The sequence below is a fragment of the Artemia franciscana genome, chromosome 5 (genome assembly GCF_032884065.1).
Source record: "Artemia franciscana chromosome 5, ASM3288406v1, whole genome shotgun sequence".
Taxonomy (NCBI): domain Eukaryota; kingdom Metazoa; phylum Arthropoda; class Branchiopoda; order Anostraca; family Artemiidae; genus Artemia; species Artemia franciscana.
Genome location: NC_088867.1, coordinates 21,503,842 through 21,528,174, shown reverse-complemented (window position 1 = coordinate 21,528,174; position 24,333 = coordinate 21,503,842). Strand labels below are relative to the sequence as shown.

The window sequence follows — 24,333 nt, the reverse complement described above, 5'->3', positions numbered from 1 at the left end:
ACATACCCGCTCCCCCCAAATAAGTGTTTTTAGACAGAGACTACCACAGAATTAAAATTAGGCCCCATCAAATAGAGGGAATCATCTCTAGAGAGGGGATATGAAATTTTCCTGAAAAGCAAAAAAGATACTTCCCAATTATGCTGATATCACGATGTAGCGTAACCTCTCATGATGGGTAATCAAAACACAATCGACTACTCACCTTTTGTAAGCAAAATCAATATTTGGAAAAAAGTATCTCCGATATTTAAACCAAGATCAAACGAGGGTGTAGAAATGTCCGGCTCTGGGGTACCATGGTTTTGCCCTTTATTCCTCCTCAACTGTAAACCTACCGGATAGGTATTAATTTTTTATTTGTTTAGTTATTCCTTGGCTAAAAACTATATTTCATTAGTACTTCAACAGGATCAGGTTAATGGATCAGGCCATCAGCAGACCTCAAATACAATTATGTATTTTTTCCCTTTTATAGAAATTCCCTTTTAAATTCTAGATTTTTAAGATATTTAGAACTTCCAGGGTAAATTGAATCCCCTTGTATGCCTATCACTTTCACATTTTTCATAATAGATGGTCCAGTTTCATCTTAGCTTATTGGGGTTTAGTCTTTCTTTTAGAAACTTTTGGGACCTTCCGCAGAGCCACAGGGCTTCCGGGAGCTTCGCTTAAGAAACCACGACCTAAGTTTAATGGAATCGTTAATTAACAGCCCTAAATCTAAGAACTATATAGTTGGTGATACAGATGAATTATAAAGCACAATGGTTTATTTATTCAACTATCCAAAGAATACAAAAAAGCGCACAAATGAACAGATGATGACTATTTTACCCCTCCGTTTATTTATTACGAAACACTAAAACTGACTTAGAAATTTAATAAAAAACACTCGCACAAATATCAACTGCACTTGAAAATCACATACTTTAATCAAACCTTTTTATCACCCATGAAAATAGAAAAAAAATCAGAGAAATATGTATACGAAGAGAGGCACATGAAGTCGAAGGCACACAGTAAAGACTCTAACAATAAGTGTGTTTTTCCAGATTTCAGGAACTGCTAACTAAATTTAAGACATTTACAAAAATCAGTCATTAGTGTTAAACCACTAACTAAAATATTACTAATCCTTTAAAATAATTTTTAAACAAAAATCGCGTATTGCGGTCATAATTTAGACGTTGCTAAACAGGAAAATAAATTTTTAGCTCTATAATAAGGCTTTGCCTGACACGTACATAGAATTTTTTTTTTGGCCAGCCGAAAAATAAACAACAAAGTCGGAGAGGGAAGGGGCTAATAAAACTTAAATTTCAATTGAAAATTTGAATAAGAAGTACCCAGAAATTCGAGTACTTTTTGAATTTCCTAGACTATGCGCAAGAGCTTCACAAAAAGCAAAATCGTTCACATCAAGGCTAAAGAAACCTACGAGAAACTTGAAAGGATTCTTCTAGAAATCTTATTCTAGATGCTAACATTAGATCCTAACCAGTCACAGATTTCTGTGAATGGTTAGAAAGAAAAGATTTCTTCTGTGACTGGTTCTAGAAGAAAAGATTTCTCCTAGAAAGATTATTCTATATGTTAACATTAGATCCTAACCAGTCACAAGCTAAGATAAACTTTAGGTTTTAGCTTCATCCACCGGTAATCCTAGATTTTTATAATTTACCTTATAATATTCGTATTTTCTGTATAATTTATTTAGTGTTGGTGAACTTCCTAAAAATATGACCCTAAACGTCCCCCTTCCTCCCGCAAATAAATTCAGTGTAATATGTCAAACAATTCTGAATATCATGCGTAAAATTTGCGGAAAATATTTTTCTCTGATGAAGGTCTTCTGGTTGTCATGGGATGAATTTCTTAAGCTTCTGTCCATTAGTTCTCAAAAATAGGTCTAAACTGGGGCATACTATTTACCAAAATAGACTTCAAGAAGAGCCTAATACCATCCGTACATTCCCGAAAAGGCATGACTTCTTCCCGTAGCCATAAAATTACTATAGGCAACACTGTTTGTTCTTTGAAGAGCGTTTGTCCAATCTTCAGCGCTTCCCGTAGTACCAATAGGCATTGTCATCGCTTGTGCGTGTGCTGTATAATTTGATAATGCGCTGCTATTGTGTTGAGAATACGTTGTGGGAGTTGGAAACGTTGAAGAACTTGAGGAAGTGATCTAAAAACAGAAAAAAATAAATCATATGCAGTAGCATTTCCTTGTAAATGCAGAACATTAAATAATACATTTCCAGAAGGAAGTATCAAAAGAATAATCAACTGTATTCAGGGTCTTATCCACGATTTTTTTTTGTAAAGGGGGGGGGGGTACAGTAGGATTTTTTCGCGGGGTAGGGGTTTACAGAAAGTTGCATCAAAAATATGTTCATGTCCATTCTTGTTACGTTTTTACCAGTGGGACAATTTTGAATTTTTTTTTTTTTTTTTGGGGGGGGGGTCAAATCCCTTAATCACCCCTGAATATGGCCTTGACCGTATTTCCATAGTGAATTGATAATGCATTGTAGTTCCAAAGAGCACGTACAAAATTAGTACTGAAGTTTATTATAAAGATCTAGCGTACATTTTTCACAAAGACAATTCGTCAACGGAGTTCAGATTAAGGCTCTCATCAAACAGTTCGTGGTAACGAACTGTAGCAAGGAGCGACCCGGCTCAAAAGTAAACGAAACTCTAAAAAACGGAATTCTGATGCTAAAATATACATCAAAAGAATCGGATTTTTACACTGATTTTAAATATATAAGCTTGATCAAATTTAATCTTTGTCATGAAAAGTTACGAGCATAGAAAATTTGCCTTATTTTGGAAAATAGGGGAAAACAAACCCTAAAAGTCATAGAATCTTAACGAAAATCACACCATCGCATTCGGCGTATCAGAGAACCCTGTAGCAAAAATTTCAAGCTCCTATCTACAAAAATGATTCAGTGATCATTCTTAAAGAATTGGGACAAAACTTACGATTTAGTGTAAAGAGCGAGGTATTAACGAGTGGACAAACCCCCTCATATGCATAATAAAAAATTAAATATAATAGTTTGTTACATAAGTTAATTCTTAAGTTACGTATATTTTTTACTAATAAAAACATTCGTTAAAAATTAAAATTCATCGTTGCCTTTTTATGAAACCGAAAAATTGCAGGGCAACCAGGCCTCCTTCCCCACCCTTTATTTCTCAAAATCGTCTGATAAAAAATAAGAGAAAGCCATTTAGCCAAAAAAAGGAATTAATATGCAAATTTCATTTTAATAATTTATGTGTGGAGAGCCAAAATCAAACATGAATTAATTCAAAAACATTAAGAAATTACATAAAAAAACTAGTTTTTTAAACTGAAAGTAAGGAGCGACATTAAAACTTAAAACGAACAGAAATCACTCCGTATAAGAAATGGGTTGTCCCCTCCGCAATCTCTCGCTCTTTACGCTAAAATTTGTCTCTTTGCCACAATTCTGTTTTTTAAAACAATTAAAAGCTTCAGAGTAAAGAGCGAGGGATTGCGGAGGGGACAACCCATTTCATATACGGAGTAATTTCTGTTCGTTTTAAGTTTTAATGTCGCTCCTTACTTTCAGTTAAAAAAAACTAGTTTTTTTAATGTAATAAGTAATTAGGAACAAAAGACGAAATGACATCTATTTTATTTGCTGATCATTACATGGTCGAGTTGAGCGACAAAAAACTGTAGAAGTTCCTAAAAATATGAATTTTTAATGGATTTTTGTGGAAACGAATTTAAAACTCATTGTAATTCATAACGAAGTACTCTCTATATGCAAATTTATTAGTAATTTATTGTGTTTGAAATTACTGAAAATATAATTTAAACTTTACCAAAATCAATAGTTTTGCAATTTCTTTTAAATGCTTTTGCTGTTAAATAAAAAGAGGCCAGTAAAATTAATCGTTCAAAGTTTAATTAAGTTTTTTGTTTTTTTTTCTGTTCTTCATAGACATTGACTTAACTATTATTCAGCACATTGTTTTATTTGAGAAAAATAGATTAAATAAGATTTTTTTTTTTAATGATGGAATATAGCAATTTAGTTTTTTTTCTTTTTCTTATGAAAAAGATATGATGAGAGAGAGCATTTTGATTTTGGTTTTCTTTAATGAATCACTAGGCAATGGACTGTCCTAGCACATAAGCACATAAGCACATTGGTTAAAGTATATTTTACCGATAGCACATTTAAATAATAAAATATCAACGAAGAATCTTTCGAAATGATGAAATATAGCTATTTAGTATTTTTTTTTCTTCATTTTTCTTTTTTATTATGAAAAAGGTACGATAATAGAGATTATTTTGATTTCTATTTTTCAGTTGAATTACTAACCGGTTGACAGTCAAAGCACAAAAGCATAAATTTTAATGGTTTTCTTTTGTTTTCTATTTATCAATCTAAATTCTTACATGAAAAAAGTTAGAACTTAATTAGAACAGAAGTCATTTAGCATAATACAAGAAACAATAAATAAATAGATACATCAGTCAGTTAGAGAAAATTTAAAATTTATGAGCACAATATACTTTTATTTATTAATTTATAGATTATAAATATACGCACACAAAGGGAAAAAAAAACAAAAATGAAGAAGCATGTATTAGTCAATAACTAATGAGAAAAATAGGCTAAAATCATTGCATATTATAAAGGAGGTCATAAAGTGACTAAGTATTTTTTTTCACTTATCTTAGGGGTCACTACGAATAAAATGTTGAGAAAAAAAGTACTAGAGAAAACAGGTATGGTGCATCAGCTTCTATTTTTACTGTCAAAATCTAAGAAAGTGCAAAGGGATAATTTTTAAACATCATGAAGAGGGGAAAGAAGGAAAGAATGGAAAATGGAAAAGATTGAAAAATAGAGTGTCTGAAAAAAAACTCTTGGGCTTACATTGGGTAAAAAAAAAAAGAAAAAAAAATGTGTTTGTATGTGAGAAACTGAGGAGTAAACAGGGGCATCTTGTTAATCCAATATATTTTGTCTTTTCCAAACCTTGGTAAACTTTCTCCAACATTCCGTCGCTTCTTTAGCCCCCTAAAATCAACCCCTGTGTAAGTGTCCGTTAGAATCATAAATTTTAACATTCAAAACAAGTAGATAGAGCCTGTCTAAAACACCTTGATTTTTTATATTTAATCTTCGAAATGTGTTTCAATAATAAATAAATGGGCTGGGAAGGTTATAAAAAAGAAAAAAAGAACAAAAACAGGGGGAAGAGCATAAGACACGCATTTTCTCGGTTTGACATTGATAATAAATACCACAATTAAAGTGAATAACATTTGAAAAAATAATTTACTGAATGAAACCTCAACTGACTTCACAATTTAGCAACTTTGAACCAAACGATAAAGTGGACAAACAAAAATGTTACCTGTGAACTTAAAATATGGCTGGGAACATGCGAACCAGTAGGGTAGGAACTAGATGGAATACTCGATCCTAAGCCAGGGAAAGCATGCGAGGATTGACTAACAGGCAACTTGGCTTCAACTGGAGAAGGTGGGTTCACGGACTGTGTTGTTGAATTAGACATCACTGAAGGTATTCCACTCCCTAAATTTGACGGAGGCATGTAGGCGTTGCAAAGGGCAGCAGCATCTAGATAAAGAAAAATATCTATCCTTCATATTTTTTTTGCATATTGTAATAGACTCAGAGCTTTAGCGAAAACACAAAATACGCAGTGGCGTCGAATCAAAAACTTAAGAACAGAGGGGGTGATTTTATTCCCAAGTAAGGGTAGTGCATTTTTGTCAATTATTCAATGCTTATACCAAAAAAAGGGAATTTTTAAGAAGAAATAAATTCCCTTCAATTTTTTTTTTCAATCTAAGGAAAAGGCAAAATGACATGGGAAAAATGTGCGACCCGCCCAGATTTACGCCACTGGGAATACGCATAAAATCAACATCCTGACACTTTTGTTTGTATGACTAGTTCCTGTCTTTAAAAATTACACTGGTCTACGATGGTTCACTATTTTTTATAATTAACTCATATTGTTATTTAAATAACTGCAAGAAGAAAAGTCACACTGCGTTTCAATTTTGTATCAAACAGTTCGTGGTAAAGAACTGTAGTAAGGAGCGACCCGGCTCAATAGTAACCAAAACTCAAAAAATGGAATTTTGATACAAATAGCTACATCAAAAGAATCGCATTTTAATGCTGATTTTAAATATATAAGTTTCATCAAGTTTAGTCTTACCCATCAAAAGTTACGAGCCTGAGAAAATTTGCGTTATTTTAGAAAATAGGGGGAAACACCTCCTAAAAGTCATAGAATCTTAACGAAAATCACACCATCAGATTCAGCGTGTCAGAGAACCCTACTGTAGAAGTTTCAAGCTCCTATCTACAAAAATGTGGAATTTTGTATTTTGCAGATCACGGATGCGTGTTCATTTGTTTGTTTGTTTTTTTTTTCTCAGGGGTGATCGTACCGACCCAGTTGTCTTAGAATGTTGCAAGAAGGCTCATTCTGACGGAAATGAAAAGTTCTAGTGCCCTTTTTAAGTGACCAAAAAATTGGAGGGCACCTAGGCCCCCTCCCACACTAATTATTTTCCCAAAGTCAAAGGATCAAAATTCTGAGATAGCCATTTTATTCAGCGTAGTCTAAAAACCTTATAACTATGTCTTATGGGACGACTTACTCCCCCACAGTCCCCTTGGGAGGGGCAACAAGTTACAAACTTTGACCAGTGCTTACATATAGTAATGGTTATTGGGAAGTGTACAGGCGTTTTCAGGAGGATTTTTTTGGTTGGGGGAGGGGTTGAGAAGAGGGGTATATGCTGGGGGAACTTTCCATTGAGAATTTGTCATGGGGGAAGAAAATTTCCATGAAGGGAGCGCAGGATTTACTAGCATTATTATAAAAACAATGAAAAAATAAATATGAAAAAGTTTTTTCGGCTGGAAGTAAGGAACAGCATTAAAACTTAAAACAAACAGAAATTATTACCCATATAAGGGGCTCACCTCCTCCTAATACCTCGCTCTTTACGCTAAAGTATTTTTAGTAATTTCAACTATTTATTCTACGGCTTTTGTGATTCAGGGGTCATTCTTAATGAGTTGGGACAAAATTTAAGCTTTAGTGTAAAGAGCAAGGTACTGACGAGGGGGCGAACCCCCTCATATATGTAATAAAAACATAAGATTACAAAAGTTCTTTACGTAAGCTAATTTATAAGTTACGTAAATTTTTTACTAATAAAAACATTCGTAAAAAATTAAAAGTTCTAGTTGCCTTTTTAATTAACCAAAAAATCGGAGGGCAACTAGGCTTCCTCCTCCGCTCTTTTTTCTCAAAATCATTCGATCAAAATTATGAGAAAGCCATTTAGACAAAAAAATAAATATGCAAATTTCGTTTTAATTATTCCTCTGCGGAGAGCCAAAATCAAAACATGCATTGATTCAAAAACGTTCAGAAATTAAACAAAAAAAAAATTTTTTTAACTGAAAGTAAGGAGCGACATTAAAACTTAAAACGAACAGAAATTACTTCGTATATGAAATAGGCTGCTTCCTCATCAACGCCCCGCTCTTTACGCTAAAGTTTTTTACTGTTTTAAAAAGAAAAATTGAGAGAAAGAGTCAAACTTTAGCGTAAAGAGCGAGGCGTTGATGAGGAAGCAGCGTCTTTCATATACGAAGTAATTTCTGTTCGTTTTAAGTTTTAATGTCGCTCCTTACTTTCAGTTAAAAAAAACTTGTTTTTTTATTTAATAGCTAAAAGAAATGGACCAATTTTTTTTTTTTTTAACAAAACGCCCACGCCCACCTCTGCTAACAACATTACAAACCGACATGATCGATAACTATCAAAAGTATGGGTCCTGCTTATCTCTCCAGATGGGAATGTTTCTTGACACCAAGTGTTCTAGAAATTGCACCTTTTTTTTCCTGTTTATTGATATCTACCCTTACCCTTTTTCAAGCTTGGATTCTGTTTTCATTATGTAATTGTGTAAAATAGAATCCGAGTATATTATGCCAAGCTAAAAAATATCTTCAGAAGTTCTACTATACTTGATTGCCGTATTTCTCATGAGCTTTGAAATATAACTTGAAGCAACACCGAAAACCATAATGTAATCGGAGGCTTCTTATTAAGAACTTTCGCCGAATACTGAAAAAAAGACCAACTTTGTCAAAAACAAAAGAAAAAATCTAACAACAATGATCTAGTTCACTAAGTTGTGCTAACAAATAGAAATAAAATGGAAAATACCCACAAAACAACAACGACAAAACTCACCATGGCCTGTAGAGAAAGAATGTGGATCTAAGCCTAACGTCTGGTGCCCTAGACTATGACCTAAGCTGCTGAATCCTTGACCTAGGCCTTGCATGTATCCACTGGAGGATGACGAATTGGCAGGAGCTGTTGGGTATGCCGTTACAATAGGGGGCATTCCCATTGTTGGGTTATAACCAGCAGGTGACGTTGATGATAGTTGTTTTCTTAGTCTTGCACGGCGATTACTGAACCATACCTATAGAGCAAATGAATAGAATTGCAAAATTCTCATTGCATTCAACGGTAGGTGAAAAGCAGCCCCTTCCCATAATAAGTCATGATCTTTAAAAAAAATTGTAGCTTAAAAACAAATGTCCATAAAAAGAATATGATTTTATGTTGAGACCGAATATCCATCATTGATTTTACCTTATATAATTAGAAGAAATATAAAGAAAACACTTTTATTTGATAATTATAATAAAAGGGTCCAGAAATTAGGATTTTTTTTATATTTCTGAGGAGAAGGCGGGCCCCATGGTCTCCTCCAAGGAAGGTCCATGGGTGAGGGTATTTCCTCTCCCAAAATTTAAAACCTCTCCACCCTGTTCTGGAAAACATTTTGAAGTTTTTTCTCACATGATTAAAAAAGGAAAGAAAAAAATATTGAACAATTGATGAAAACGAGCAGTAAGATCACATATACAGGCTATGTTCTTTACAGATAGGCCTACCACTTTCAATACCATCAGTATTACAGATTAAGTTTATTTAATTAATATCTTCGAACGAGATTTAATAACGAGCACATTAATTAGATAAAATTTCAGACAATTAAAAGCGGAGCGTGATACTAAAACTTAAAAAGAACAATAATCACCTCGTAAAAGAGACTTCCGTCCTCAAACCTCCGCTGTTATTGCTGAAGCGTGGTTTTAGCTTTTGTAAATAGCCTACGATTCAGTTTTTCACGTACTGATACTTTATTTAACTGTTGATCTTTGAATTTAAATCAAGTTGCCACCAAGCCATGGCCGATTGCAAAATCGGCAAATTTTTGATGGAAAAACTTGCATCAAAGCAAAGTATCTGATGATCAGTCCAGATTTAATATAAACCAGGCCGTATCCTGGCGGGGTAGGGGGATTGAACTCCTCCTCCCGAAATGTTTGTCTGACTCATAGAAACGTAAGAAAAATGAATATAAAAAAATACTTTATACGTTTTATGAGGTTTTCTGTGTGACCCCCCCAATAAAATTTTTGTGCAAAACAACCCCTGAAAAAAAACTGAATACAGCCCTGAATAAAAATCTTTACTTTTATTCGAAACTATATTTCATTTTACTTAATAATGTAAAGGATCACATGCTAAATATAAAAATATGGAGTCTATCAGTGGTCTATTAACAGAAATAGAGCTACAGAACGATCAGTCCTAGTCTCTTGGGGGTATGATATTGGGATATGCTAGACTAGCAATCTATTTCAGGAAATCAAGATTCGGGAGAAGGGGATGGATGGACTCAAAAACATAAGACGATTGATTTATATGAAAAGGGAAAGAATTTCTAGAGGATTTGGTAAAAAACATTGATATTTTGGCACAAAACTCTTACTATTTCCTTATACCCGTAATTCAGTCTCTTTACTACCAGATATTCAATTATCCACGGCTGAAAATTTAGGGTGAAACCAAATATTCTCCACAGTCTATGAAATTCCGCGGGCATATACATAAACATTGATTCAATCGCACACTTATGCAGGGTGTGAAGGCAAAATCTGTTTATCTATGCATAAACATATGGCAAATATTTTTGTACTTAGATATTTCAGATAAAGCGTAAAAAAGGAGTTTAGCGTTTCGCAGTTGTTTTCAAACGACAATGCTTATAAATTTGCGGATGTCAATCTAGAAAAGTACCGACGATTAAGAGATGCCTTCAAAAGGGTCTCCTTTTTGCGTGGGTATTACTTAGATGTTGCTCACTTAGCAGAGCTCCTAGTCCTAGCCGTTTCAACAATTCAGACGTTTATTGCGCGATCAAGTCCGTCAATGCCTTAAATTAGTTTATAGACCGCTTTAAAGCACAATACACTGTAACAGAAGCCATCCTTATGTCATGGACATTTTGATAAATTGCTTTGCTTAATTGTCTTTAGATTTGAGTCCTCTTGAAGACCAGCCACACATGGTGTCTCTCGGGTCATACCACAAAAATTCCAAATTGCTACACTTTGAATTCAGTTAAATTATTCAGTTAATTATATTTCATCTTAATTACGACACAAACACCGCTTGGGCACTTTGTTAGAGAAATTACAACAACTGATATCTAAAAAAGTCTAATTTTCGCGCCGAGAAATGACATTAAAATATATATTACATGTATATTAAACGCTATATATGGGTAGTATATTGTGAAAAAGGGCGTAGGTTTTACAGCTAAGAACTGTCAAAGTTAATATGAAATAAATCCAATGAAAGAAAGCGCAGTGTTCAATTTCTTTAATTAAATGAAAATCTTTCTAGTAAGCTGGGACATAAGAATAATAATTTTGAACAATATGTAGGAGTTTTCAGGATCAAATACAACACTACTTTGGAATACAGAAAGACAAGTTCAGACGAACTGTTAGAATAAACGGTTAAAATGGCGGCGCATTTTTAAGCTCCATATGTATTTTAATACGAATTTTTCGTCGTTTCGTGCACCATGATTTACGCTTGTTAGCCAGTTAACATCCATTGATCTATGATATCGTTCCGTTTAGATGTGGTAGTAAAACACCGGGTGTGTCTCACTGGTTCTTCAAAGGAGAGCCAGTCTAGGCCAAGCGAATTTCTTGTCATAGGGGGCTAACATGATCTTCCTGGAAGTTGAGCGTACGGCAGTATATTGATTATTAAAAGATACCAAATCATTTTTGTATCTTTTTTTGGGGGGGGGTCAAGTATAGGCCCCTCCCCTGGCGAGTAGGGGTTAAAGTATGTACTACTATAACATTTTACCGTCTTGTGTAATGTTAATATTGGTGCATCAACGTCAGATACAGCTCTTAATTTTATTTGAGTTGGGGGAGGGTAAAAGAACAAAGAAATTCGTTATGGAGGTGGAACTGTAGAAAACTCATGGTCACATCACTTTCAGATTGTTTTTATAAATACTTTAAGAACTCTCTGAGCTTACTGGGTATAACACAAATTAATTCAGACTTGGGAATTAATTCTACTTGGGAAGTAGACTGAAAATGCCATTCCTCTTACTTTAGGTTGCTCAAATAAATTTATATCACTAACTTGTATTCTCGCCTCGGTGAGTTTAGTCCTCTGGGCCAATTCTTCTCTTGTGTAAATGTCAGGATACTGAGTTCGTTCGAAGGCGCGTTCTAATTCATCCATTTGATGGGCGGTAAACGTAGTTCTGCATCTCCTTTGCTTCCTTTTAAGAGGAATTCCCGGCTCAGATTCCACATCAGATCCTTCTCCGCTGCTTTTGCCTGAACATAAAAGAAACAAATTTGAAATTTATAATTTAGCTTAAATGGGATCAGCTGTGTAGGCCTCACTAGAGGGTAGCGACATGTCTATTTACTATTTTGAAGTAATCTATATTAATCACTAATGTAGGAAAACAGTCTTCCTTTTCTCTTTTTTTTTTTTTTTTTTTTTTTTTTTTTAATGTGTTTGTGCTGTTGCATTGGTGATTTCTCTTTTCATTATATCTTTTTTCTAACAAATTAATATTAATTTTTTCAAGATTTCAAAATTAATACAATAAATACTCAAATTTCTTAACTATTAAAACATAAGCGTAACACAAACTATTTTAGAATACAATCAATCACATAAATTTTGAAACGCCTCTTAAATTATTTCACGATAAGGATCACCAGGATTCCTTGCAGAACCGGTCGTTGACAATTGAATAATAAAGATTCATTTTATCTGAATACAAAAAAGGCCACTTGCCGTCATTCTCTGCCATGTTTACACCTTCAAAGATAAGATTATATGCCCTGAACATACCCAACACCATATGACTTCACGTCAGTAATGGAATTTAAATCGGCACTGGATGTGAACACACGCTGCCATACCCCCACTAAGAACCTCAGACGTCCAGAAGCGTTAAAACTTAGTTTACAAATCAATAACATTGCGCGATTATGCATGTAAATGTTTTACTGGTGGGATTTATATATATATATGCGCATATTGTGTAATTCAAGCCACCCTCAGGTTAAATTCCTCTAGTACAATTTGGCATTTATTACTCAGAATGTTTATTTCAAATTAACCCTAGCTCTTTTAGTTACTAATTCTAGTTCGATCCTGAATACTGCACTCTGAATTGTTCTTTTTTTTAAAGTTTTATCTAAAAGACTTAATATAATGGGTAGCTTTAAAAGCGTGTCAAAAAAGACAGAGAGAAAGAGAAAAGTAGTGCCACTGGCTATTTGTATCAATTAGGGCATTTCCCCACTAAAAATTTTGCTCCCACCCTATACTTTGAAAATATAATTTTTTTTTTAATTTTCATAAAAATAATTTTTGTATTTTCATTGCTAAAAGTTAAAGAAAAAAAAGGTCACCCCTCTATATTTTGGAAAATTAATTTTGCACCCTCCTAACTTTCGTGAATTAACGCCACTGCCACGAGCTTTACAAGTCGGTTCTCATCCATCAATAGTTCCCCCCTTTCATCAGCTATTAATCCTTTGTACCTAGAATGTTATGCTTTATGACACATAACTCAATTTTTCTTTTTTTTTTTTTTTTTTTTTTTTTAGCGCAACAAGGTCGATTGTCTACGTAGTTTGTTTCTAGCACAAATTTGTCTTTTATTATATGCATGAACTAATTATTTTTGTAACCAGTGATAATGGCGAGGAAAGAGGAGGGGCTATTACTGGCTTAGCTTATTTTAAGTAGCCTTCTGATAAGCAACATTATTGCTAATCATTAAGATTAAAAAGTCTTCAGAAATAGAAAACTTTTCGGAGGCAATTCAGTTTTAAACTTGGGCTTATGTTAGTACTTAGTATATTAGATCTAGGAATATTTTCTCTGAACTTGACAAAAGCTCTCCAGGCAATCCGATGTTGGCTTAAAGTAATAAAGTTAGGAGATAAGAAATAAGCGAGGCAATTTTTAAAGTCTATCCAAGAGTTTAGTTTTATATAGGCAGTTAAATTAAACAGTTGGTAATATTGAAGCATAAGTAAGAAGTGACTTGGCCCAATAGTGACCTAGCCTTTAAAAAAAGGAATTTTGATAACAATTAATGATCAAAGGAATTTTATTTTATACTGACTCAAAATATACAATATTCGTTAAGTTTAATGTTACTTATCAAAAGTTTCAAGCATGAGAAAATTTGCCCGATTTTGGAAAAGAGGGACAATCCCCAATAATATAAAATATGGGAAACCTCTTCCCTCTCCATTTGGGGAGGGAAGAGGTCGACGAAAAAAAATACAAAATAAGCGCTTCAAATTTTTTTTATTTTTGTTACGTTTTTTTACGAGCTGGACAAACATTTTGGGGGGAGTCAAGTCCCCCCCCCTGATACAGCCTAGGTTATTCTATTTTTTACATCTTCACTTCAACGAAACTCTAAAATAGGGCAGTCATCTCCCTCCAATTCATTGTCCTTCTCAAAGAATCAACAAGCAAATCCACTTTTAAACAGTTGAAAGAAGGAGATGTCCAGATTAGATGGCATAATAATTTACAAGTCTACTGTAGAGACATATGTTAAAATTCTGGCCTGAATACGCGCAAACAATGGCAATAAAAATTACAGGGAGTTGAAATTCGGCATTTATTGCTGCAATGCATCAATATTAGCCGTCATAAATGTCATTAACTGACAGAATTAGCCCAAAACGATGTTCATCATAGAAGCTTCTTATTTTTTAGTCAAACCTAGGGGAAAATGGAATTTTCTGCAAGGCAATGGATGGAAGGCTTAATAATGTTTTCCCCCAGAAGAACCATATTTGTTAAGTAATACAATACTCTAGATTTAATGAATTTTCAGGTTTTCTGGAGGGATTTTAAATTTGAACAGCAAAAATAGGCAAATTATACAAAAATCTGGGTAAAATCAAAATCAGAGGATTTAGGTGATTCTGCACAAGATATTCTTTTCTTACACTAATTAAAAAAACAAATTAGGGTATGGAAGGGTAATCTACCCATCAATCATAAATAAATTACAGTTTTCTTCTTAAAAAAGGTGCGATAGGCCCAGGGTCGTATCCAGAATTAATTTCGGGGAGGGGGAGTTTAAAAAAAATTAAAACACATCAAAATGTGTTTATATTCAATTTTTGCTATATTTTTACGAGTCAAGCAAACATTTTTTTGGGGGGGGAAGAGCCAAACCTCCTAATCCTCCAACCCCTCACTCCCTCTAGATACGGCCTTAGATAGGCTACCGAAGAAACAAATAGAGTGGAAAGAGGTCATTAGCTTTATTTACTTAGTTCTCTATGTGAAAACATAGAGAAATGCATCGATTTTCTTGAAAAGGCTTATAAGACCAGACCTTAAATATTTAAGGACCTGAAGGGTGTCTGGTTTGGACAAAGCCTTTGACAAGTAATTTCTTGGAAGTTAGAAATTCTTAAACTTTGACAAAGAGTATGACTGATCATATTGACTAAAAAGAGGACAACAAAAAGTGCTTCCAGCATCAGATCAAGCACAGACTGTCAGCAAGAGGAGTGATATTCTCTACTTCATTTACCCCTCATATATTTTGAAAAATACTTTCTTTTTTTGGGGGGGGGGATTTTCATTGAAAAAAATTTTAGGTATTGTCAAAGGAAAGTTGAATAAAACGACAAATTCCCCCTTCCCCTTAAATCTTGAAAATATATCCTGCCTGCGCATAATACTTATGAATTAAGGCTTGTGGGAGAACTAGCTATAAACGTCACGCTTTTGTTGAAATTTAGTGTGTATCTCCATTTATATTTTTTTTTCGTAATTCAGACATGGAAAGGAGCACTATGGGCTCTTTGGCAAATTGGTAAATGTAAAGACGAACATATCGTTTTTATAGAAAAGTATAAAATCTCGGTGGTCCTTAAGTTTATAGTACTTTGAAGAAGGTTTCAAGTTCACAGGGAAAGTTATAAGCTAAAAGACTCATTAGGAACACTCCGGGGATCCCGGTTTCTTTGTCATTCTAAAATTTGATCTCCAATTTTAAAATGTAAGCTATAACAACCTGAAAACAAGAGGTCTTAATGTAATGAGGTTTCACGCTGTGTTTAGTATTGCATAGGGTGTAAAAGGGTTGGTAGACGACCACTATTTGTAAACTACCGACAGGAAGCCGAAATCAAATCGAATTTTGATTTTCAACACCTTCGTGGACGTTAAGTGTCACCTATGAAAATAATGATATATCGGCTATAATCTGTTAAAGAAAGGAAAACTTAATTACACTTGGGTTTTGCTTAGTGACACCTAAAAACTATAGCCAGCTTGAAGGAAGGAATATAAACAGTTTGAAGAGTAGAGAACCATTGAGGTTTCATGAACTAAACATAGTTTCTTGGTTTAATGGGTCTTTTTAATGAGAGTAAGTCATATGGAAATGTAACTTTTAGGGATCGGCTTGGTCTTAAGGATGAAAAGGACTTTTAAATAACGAGGACTCAATGAAGGAAGTCAAAAACATGGATTAATTATCACCAAAACCTCCCTCTCCAGGGGTAAAAAAATGGAATACAGTGTTTCAAGTATGCAGGGAGGGATAAAGTCCCTCCCTGTATCCAGGAGTCCTGGTTGAACTTTGCTGAGATAAGGATGCTTGGGCTGTTTTGAAAAATTTTTCATTTTAGTTTTATTGATTTTGTACTGTTGAGGACGGCCCTTGGACATAGGACCGAAACATTCATTATAATTTGTTCCCCCCTGTCTTGAGAAATTCGCTATTGTTCTTCTTGTTTTTGGTGTTTGTGATGGAAAGGCATTGTGGTCTTCGTCGCTATTTAGGGATAAAGTTCTATGTATACCTCCCTAGAAAACATATTGGAGTGTCAAATTATAGTACATACTTCCATAGAGACTCGAATGATGCTTTAAATGTGACAGCTAATGCTTGCACTAAAGGTAAGTATAAATAAAAAGTAAGATTTTGGCAGGAGACCAGTTGTCCTGCTACGGCATATGATTGCTCCACTATCCTGATTTTTTTTTTTTTTTTTTTTTTTTTTTTTTTGTTGAAATGCTAAACCTGGAATCAGGGATGACGCATAGTTTTTTTCAGCTGGAGAGACAATTTAGATAAACTTGTGAAAAATAATAAAGAAATGCAGTAAATAGGCACGATGCATGAAAACATTGAAAATGGAATGAACAATCGTATAGAGCTTGGCATCTAGGAGAGGAAGGATTGAAGGCCTCCAGCTTCTCCAGTCTACTTAGGTCTCTGGTATGAAGCCGGGACCGTATCCAGAGGGATACTCGGTTTGAACCCCCCTCCACCCATAAATAGTCTGACTTGTAAAACAGTAACAAAACACATGTAAACAAAGTATTGCTGCGTTTTGCCAAGTTTGTTTTTGCAAAACCTCCCATAAATAAAAAAATCTCCCCCATGAACTATAATGCCGGGTACGGCATTGTATGGAACCATTTAACTTGAAATTGGAAGACAAAATGTCATTTAATTCTATCGAACCTACTGCAAAATGCGAACACTTGCTTGAATTGTTTTTTTACACACACTCAGAAAAAAGAAACTTGATTTAATTTACCAATCGCAATTCTCACTTGGAAAAAACTATAAAGAAACTCATTCATTTCAAACAACGTCCTTTATATAGCAGTCGGTCTCTTTGTAATCATTTACTTGTCAGGTTGCGCAATTTTAAAGGCACGTGGATTTTCTTTGAAATGTATAGTCTAAAACAGAAACCAGAAAGGTAATAATTTGAAATTCAAAATACAAAGTTATAGCCATATTATGTCAAATCACGGTTTCAAACTTAAGGAACAGAAATCTTAGGAAAATTGCAGATTTGCGACAGCCATGACGGGGCATATTGAAATTATCAAGGACTAGCTTTTTTTGCCAAGTCAGGGCTAGTTTTTTGTTTTATTATTTCGGTGGCTCGAGTTTCTAATTTGGGAAAAGCCATATAATGAAAAGTATGACTATAAACTCTGTTTTAATAGCTTTGCCGAAACAATGGTACCGGAAGTGTAATAAAATGGAACAAAAATAGGTTATCCTATTTGATTTGGGAATGAAAATACCAATTGCGCTTTCTTGTGCTTTCAGAAAGGTTCTTACCGAAATCGAGGGAAAATTGTCGAATTTAGATTATGAATAAGGTTCCTAATTCTTAAAATATGTGCTGAATATCCATAAAATAACAGATCATTTTTATACCCATATTCACTTGGTATTTAAGCAAATCTCACTTTAAATGTTGAAACTAATCGCTATTACCTGTTCCAAATCCGAAAATATTAGCAAACATTATTATATTAAGTTTAGGTCTACCGCTATTCCCTAATTAATATTTTCTTAACCAAGGTGTCAATTAGAGGCCGGGGGAGGGGGAGGGTGATGGGCACAAGCCTCACTGTACTCCCCCTCTAAATTTAGAAAAATATATTTTGCTTCTACTCAAGATATCATGAATTGATACCACTGGTTCTAAATGTTTAAGAGAAATCAATTAACTTATATCATCAGACATAGTCTATGGTCGTGCGAAGTAAAAACGATAAATTTCATAAGCACATACGTGGAATTTTCGTAAAATTTTTAATATTATTGCAGTGAACGGTCCCAAAAGCTCCCTCCCCCTGATTATGTCCTTGATATGAACTTGGACTCCTATCTGCCATTCTTTTACTCCTAGAATTTCAAAAACAAGAAATAACAAAACCCCACTAGTAGAAATTGTAGAAAAAATAAGGATTACTTGCTATTTTTAATTTTTGGGGCCAAAAAACGCCTTTTTATCATTTTTATTTGAAATTCAGCTGATGTGGTGCTAATAGACGGTAAAGACTATGGTATAAGGCTTGTTTTTAGGCAAAAATTAATAGCCTATCATATCTAGTATACTCAAACTCTTGTTAGGCTAAGGAACATTTGAGCTAATTTTGGTCTCTTTAGTGTTTTAACCTCGATCTTTATTATTGTCCAAATTGTATTTGTTTTACTACCCGAATTCAAACGAAGCAGCATATGGGAAAACGCACCAAACTTACCCGTAAAAAGTTATTGATGGAATGCACTCATTTTACTAGTTCCGAACTTGATTTTCTATTTTCTATTCCAGTGAATCAATCTATCTAAATTTACACTTGTACATGTCAAAATCTGATCAATTACATCCAAGATAATCCAATATAGAAACTCTATAAAGAAAGTCTAATCTCATTAATATCATTATTCGGACATGCCTTATTCAAAGAACCCAATGATGTGATCCCATACGGTCAACTCCAGCTCCCTAATTCCAATTTTCCCAATAATTTCCCACGATTGTGTCCTATATTCAGTTCAAGTTTCTATAGACAGGCTACTCATTCTTAAACACTTTACCTGCTGGACCCCTAACGTGTCGGTATCTCTGTCCAACACCTGCCCGAACTTGGTGTTGTATGTTCTGAAGACACCTCTTTGACTTTGGTGGAAACATGCCGAAAGTATTGAATATAATACCTTTTAAAAGTAGTTTACATCACTAAACTCAGTAAGAGTCTAGTAAATAGGTGTCAGCATTAAGTTAGTGATGGCATGGGAGACGTCTTTGGCGGTCTAAAAGAAATGCCGATATGATTCTTGTAACTGTAGAACCTGGGTTCAACCACGAGCCCTTTGATGCGTCAGAAATATAAGAACAATATTAAATACGTTTAGGTACTTGTATGATATACCCCCTACCTAATATACTTATAATATGTTTCTCTGACGCTCAATTCTAATGAAATATACCAAAGTAAGATAAAAACATAATACTTTAGGAACAAAATTTGTTATATATTTGCACATTAAGGGGGGTAAGGGTAAATTATAGCGGGTCCACATGCCTGATGTGTTAGGCACAATCATCCTGCATATTATGTAGTAAGAATTGTTTTAACTTCAAAAATAGCGACGAAAACCACACTGCCTTTCCATAACAAACGAATACAAAGTAGAAACAATAGGGAAAATCTTTTCAAGACAGTGGAAATCAGTTCTGTGAATATTTTCACATTAGGGAATCACCGCCTTAACAAATAGGGAAAGTCCAGGTATCGGAGCCTGTAATCCAAGGCCGTATCCAGGAAGGGAGGGGAAAGGGTTTTAAGCCCCCTCCCCCCAACTTTTTGTCAGATTTGTAAAACCGTAACAAAAATGAATATAAACAAATTATTTACGCGTTTTTGACCACCCTCCTAGGTTGTGGCAGTACTTTGAGCTTTACAGTCTTACACTAAACCCCTCTTCTCCATATATAGTGTGAGTTTCCTCATGTGTTTCGAAGTACAAACTTCTGGCTATTAAACAACTAAGTTAAATGAACGTCTTAAATCATCTTTTGAAATCAATTCAATATAATATTCGTTGTTGATTTAGTGTAACTATCATTATTCCAACGATTCTTAAAAATCATAATAAGTGAACTCAAAACCAAATTCTGAATCAACGTGTTTGTATTCCACTCGGTAAATGTCTTGAAAAATATAAAATAAAAAACATGCAAGCTAACACAACGAAAATATCTCCCATTTGTTAGAAACTAATCAAAACTTCTCAAATTATGCATTAAACGGTCACGCTCAATACAATTCAAATCAAACTTCGAAAGCGATCCCCATGAAAACGAAGCTTCATTTATCGGAGGGTTGGTCTCTTCAGCTTAAGATGTCATCTGCCAGCTACAATCTTTTGGCCTCTACGTGCCATTCAATAGGTAAAAGTTTTGTAATTCCGCGTAAGCCCACACAAGAGACAGGTATAAAATACCCAAACGCCAGTTGCTTAATTGCTAATATGAATGTTATTTAGTCCCTTTTCAGTAAAATCCTTAAAATGTGTTTCTGTTTGAATTGAAACTTTATAGTTATGATAAGGCAATTTTCACTTCTAAGTACAGTACTGGCAGAAGTGTCAATTCAAGAAAATAATGGGAGGGGGAGTGAAGGGGCAAAGTGTTTTTTTCAGAATCTAGGGAAGGTAATTTTGTTGTTTCTTTCGAGTTTTTACGTAGACTATTGGTTACAATATTGAGTAAATGTTAAAAAGGCATAGGCCGCATAGCCCAAATGTACACATAGCCAAATGCATTCAGCGACCTTCTAGGAGCTTCGATCCATCCCTGTGCCACATAAAACGAGGGTAATTAGGGAGGGGGACATAAAAATTTCATGGAAGGTTGTATTTTGAAAAAAAAAGTTTACTTTCTCGGTAAAATGCCATAGTTTCATTTTCTCAGAGATAATAAAGTTCTGTATTTTTGGAATTTTTTGGTATTCCACGAAGGAGGAGAGAAAGAAATTATCAATGTACCTCCCCAATCTCTAGAAAATTCAAACGTTCTAATTATACGTGTCAGCAGAGGAGGAGGGGGTTCTCTCTCTCTCTCCCCTGTTTTAAGAGAATTTTGTTAGGTACTTGCCGGTTATTGGAAATACGTTCAAGAATTACGCTTAGGTTACATTCGAGAAAACCGGTTTCATAGCTACAAAAACTAGTGATGGATGATACAATGCATTGGACTTGGACAGAATGCACAGGACTTGTATAATTTGGGCTATATATTTGCGCATTAGGGGAGAGGCTTAGGTTTGGTTAGGTTACGTTAGGCTGGGTAAGGTTTCCATAATTTTGTTTCTAAAGCATTATTTTATCATCATGTTCTGTTATTTTTCATTAGGATTATCTAAACTTCACTTTTTGGGTGTATTTCCAATAGCCTACAAGTACCTTTTTATTGTATTAAACTTCTATTTTCCAAAATTACAAATATATATACTATAATCTTTTTCGTTGGCTCTTCTAAAATGCTGAATTCCAACTACAGTAAGAAAAACCAAAAAGCAATGGTTTCTGATCAGAAATTCAAAATTGCCTGTGGGGAATAGAGTTTCTTATAGAATAATTACCATTCAAAATAGAATCCCTTTCCCCTAAAAAGCCAAAACCTTTAAAAGATTTGGTTTTATACTTACAATTTCTTCCAGAATCTGACGGAGTGCTTAATCATCTTTTTTTAACGGTTCGACCAAAGCTAAACTAGTTTAATTAAATTTAACTTTAAGCATTCAAATTTCAAACTTAAGCCAAATTTAATCAAAAATATAAGGGTTTAAAATCCATAGAGAAGAGGGGGATTTTCAGGCTTACAAACTAGTTTGCCTTCCCCGAGTCCCTTTCTGCTGTTATGTAACCCTTACTTCTTTTTACCATTTATGATGCTCATTTTGGTAAAATTCTAGTTTAGTGACTTCTTGCTATCTCAGGAAGGGGTTAGGTTAGGATAAAGCAACTTTCAGGGATGGGTCTACAGGCTAAAGTATGTCCCAGGAAGGTATTTTGAAGTACCTACCTCCACTCCCTCTCCCTCTAGAGGGTCCTGACCTTAGATGACCTTTAAAAATATGTGTGTTATAAAAGTGAAACCTTGCAAAATAGATCTTCTGTTTGAATGAAGTACAACAAAATTGTTTTCAGCTTCACAACTTTGCTTAATCCCAATTTATAAGGTTTTAAAGATATGGAAATACGTTTCCTAAATTTTGAAAAAAACAACATTGATTTGGCTCAGAATTCTACTAAAACAACAGGAACTGCATTTTCAGAACTAAAGGCAGAGAAAAGGCAACTGGTAACTGAAAATTAAGGTAAAATGTTGTTTTGCCAAAATTTCAATAGGTCATGTAGGTGAATTTCAGGGCCCTCAAGAGGGAGAAGGAGTGGAGGGTTGGGTACTTTAAAATACCTTCCCGGGATATGCTTTAGCCTGTAGACCCATCCCCAAAAGTTTCATTTTCCTAACCTAACCCCTTTCCGAGATACCAAGAAGTCACTAAACTAGAATTTTACCCTCATTTGTAAATATGAGGCAACATAATACCTGAATTAAAACATATTTGCAAGAAAAATAAACAACCTTATTCAACCTTTTAATCGATTTGAATAGAACATGATTAGGCTACGACAAAGTCACTGACAAGAGACATATTCAATACTGACGATGCAGTAATATATCAATTTCATGAAAAAGCATAAAAGACAGCAGGAACATTCACAAAATTATCAGAGATATTAATAAAACTGCTTTAGAGCTATTAAAGGAAAACAATGATCAGTAGAATCATTAACGATGTGCTAACAATAATAATAACTATATCTACAATGTACTATACCTTCCGGATAGAAGGCCACACGAGCTGAATACACCTGTAGGCCACAGTACCCAATTTGTAGTCTACAGCAAGAGGGGCGGTACAAACTGAGGGTGGGCCAAGAAAGGTGGACGTGGGAATATATACACGAGACAATTAAGGAATTCCTTACAAATGCGTGCGGGCTTTTGGTGTTAAAACTCTTCACCTGGGCCATACATACAGAAACAAGAAATCTAAAGGTAAAGAACCATTAATTCTAATAATGTGACAGGTCCGTGCACCGAAATGATTTGCGGAGGCCTTTAATAAGCCCGCTTCGCTGGCGAAAATAACAAGTGAGATTACTGTGAAGGATTAATTGAGTGAGGGAATAGAGCGTTAAGAGCATGTAATTTAATTGAACATTAATAGGGGCTACAATCTGGATTTAAACCCCCGTAGGCTATCCAAACTGAAGCCATGAAAATACCCGATTATAAGCAAGGTATGCAAAGATTTCGCGGTAATTATTGGGAAGCTAAATTGGATTGTAATAAACCACCTGACAAATACAAAATAAATCAGTCAACAAATGTTTAACAATTAATTACTTACTCATTGTTTTTTCATCGTCGTCTCTGCCCCGCAGAAGTCGAGATATAGCGGAGACAGATGGTGCTGAGGCTCTGTCGCAAATCCCTTCTTTGATCAATCTAAAATTATTATCGAATTTATCAAATTACAATTGCATTCCAAGACTTTGAGTCAGCTCCCCCCGGAACACCTTATCTCTATGATATACATAATGATAAAAAAGATAAACACCCTCCAGAGCCACCGCTAGTGCATAAGGCGTTGAACTGGCGTTTGAGTTACGATTTTCTTAGGGACAAGTAGCAACCATGTCGACCAGCCTTAATACCGTGGGATCGATCCTTGGCCCTCGTATTGTCAAGTAGAAGATCTACTTGACCTCTTGAGTAGAGGACCACTGTGTTACCACAGGAATAAAATAAAACATAGCTTAAAATAAAAATTAGAAAAGAAAAATATGGGGTCGCTAAAACAAACCAAAAAAAAATCAACACAGCAGACTAAAATATGGATTAGGATTACTCAGTAAAAGATTTTGGATACTTGTGCATTATTCAGAACACACTCAATAAGCTAAGCTGGTTCTAATTTTTGATAAAGCTAATGAAATAAAACAAAATATGATGAAAATATAATACTTATTAGAAAAATTTCAAAATTACAACTTAGAATTATGTACCCAGAACACAAGAATGTCGTTAAGAATCGCGTTAAAAAGGAGGTCTTCCTTCTGCCTTTACTGCCGCCCGCCACATGTTTTGTTGTGGGCAACAACCCCTTATCCTGGAAAAATATAATTGCCTCTTTTTCAGTCTTTGGCAAATCCCAAATCTCCATTTCAAAATCCATGATCGGACACTATCTTCTATCACTATGCATAGGAAACTAAATTGAGTTTTGTCTTTGTGGCTACGAAACCGGATTTTCTTCTTGAGTGTTTTGAATTGAATCAATTGAGTAATGAACAATTACCAAATATTTTATTAAAATGTACTTGCATCGTAGTTTGTTTCACGAAAGAACCTAACTTCACTTATTGAGTGTGTTCTGAATAATAGACAACTACCAGAT

General features: G+C 34.4%; 1 protein-coding gene across 1 annotated transcript in view; it reads right to left on the bottom strand.

The window, feature by feature from the left end:
• Positions 1 to 755: 755 nt before the first annotated feature.
• LOC136027095 (protein gooseberry-like) overlaps positions 756 to 24,333 on the bottom strand; it is a 37,583-nt gene continuing 14,005 nt past the window's right edge. Inside the window, exons 4-8 of the mRNA XM_065704045.1 lie at positions 23,284 to 23,381; positions 11,608 to 11,807; positions 8,323 to 8,560; positions 5,425 to 5,651; positions 756 to 2,191 (exon numbers count right to left, since the gene is read on the bottom strand). Of these exons, the coding sequence (XP_065560117.1) occupies positions 1,958 to 2,191; positions 5,425 to 5,651; positions 8,323 to 8,560; positions 11,608 to 11,807; positions 23,284 to 23,381 (997 nt within the window). The 3' untranslated portion in view covers positions 756 to 1,957. The remainder of the gene's footprint in view (positions 2,192 to 5,424; positions 5,652 to 8,322; positions 8,561 to 11,607; positions 11,808 to 23,283; positions 23,382 to 24,333) is intronic.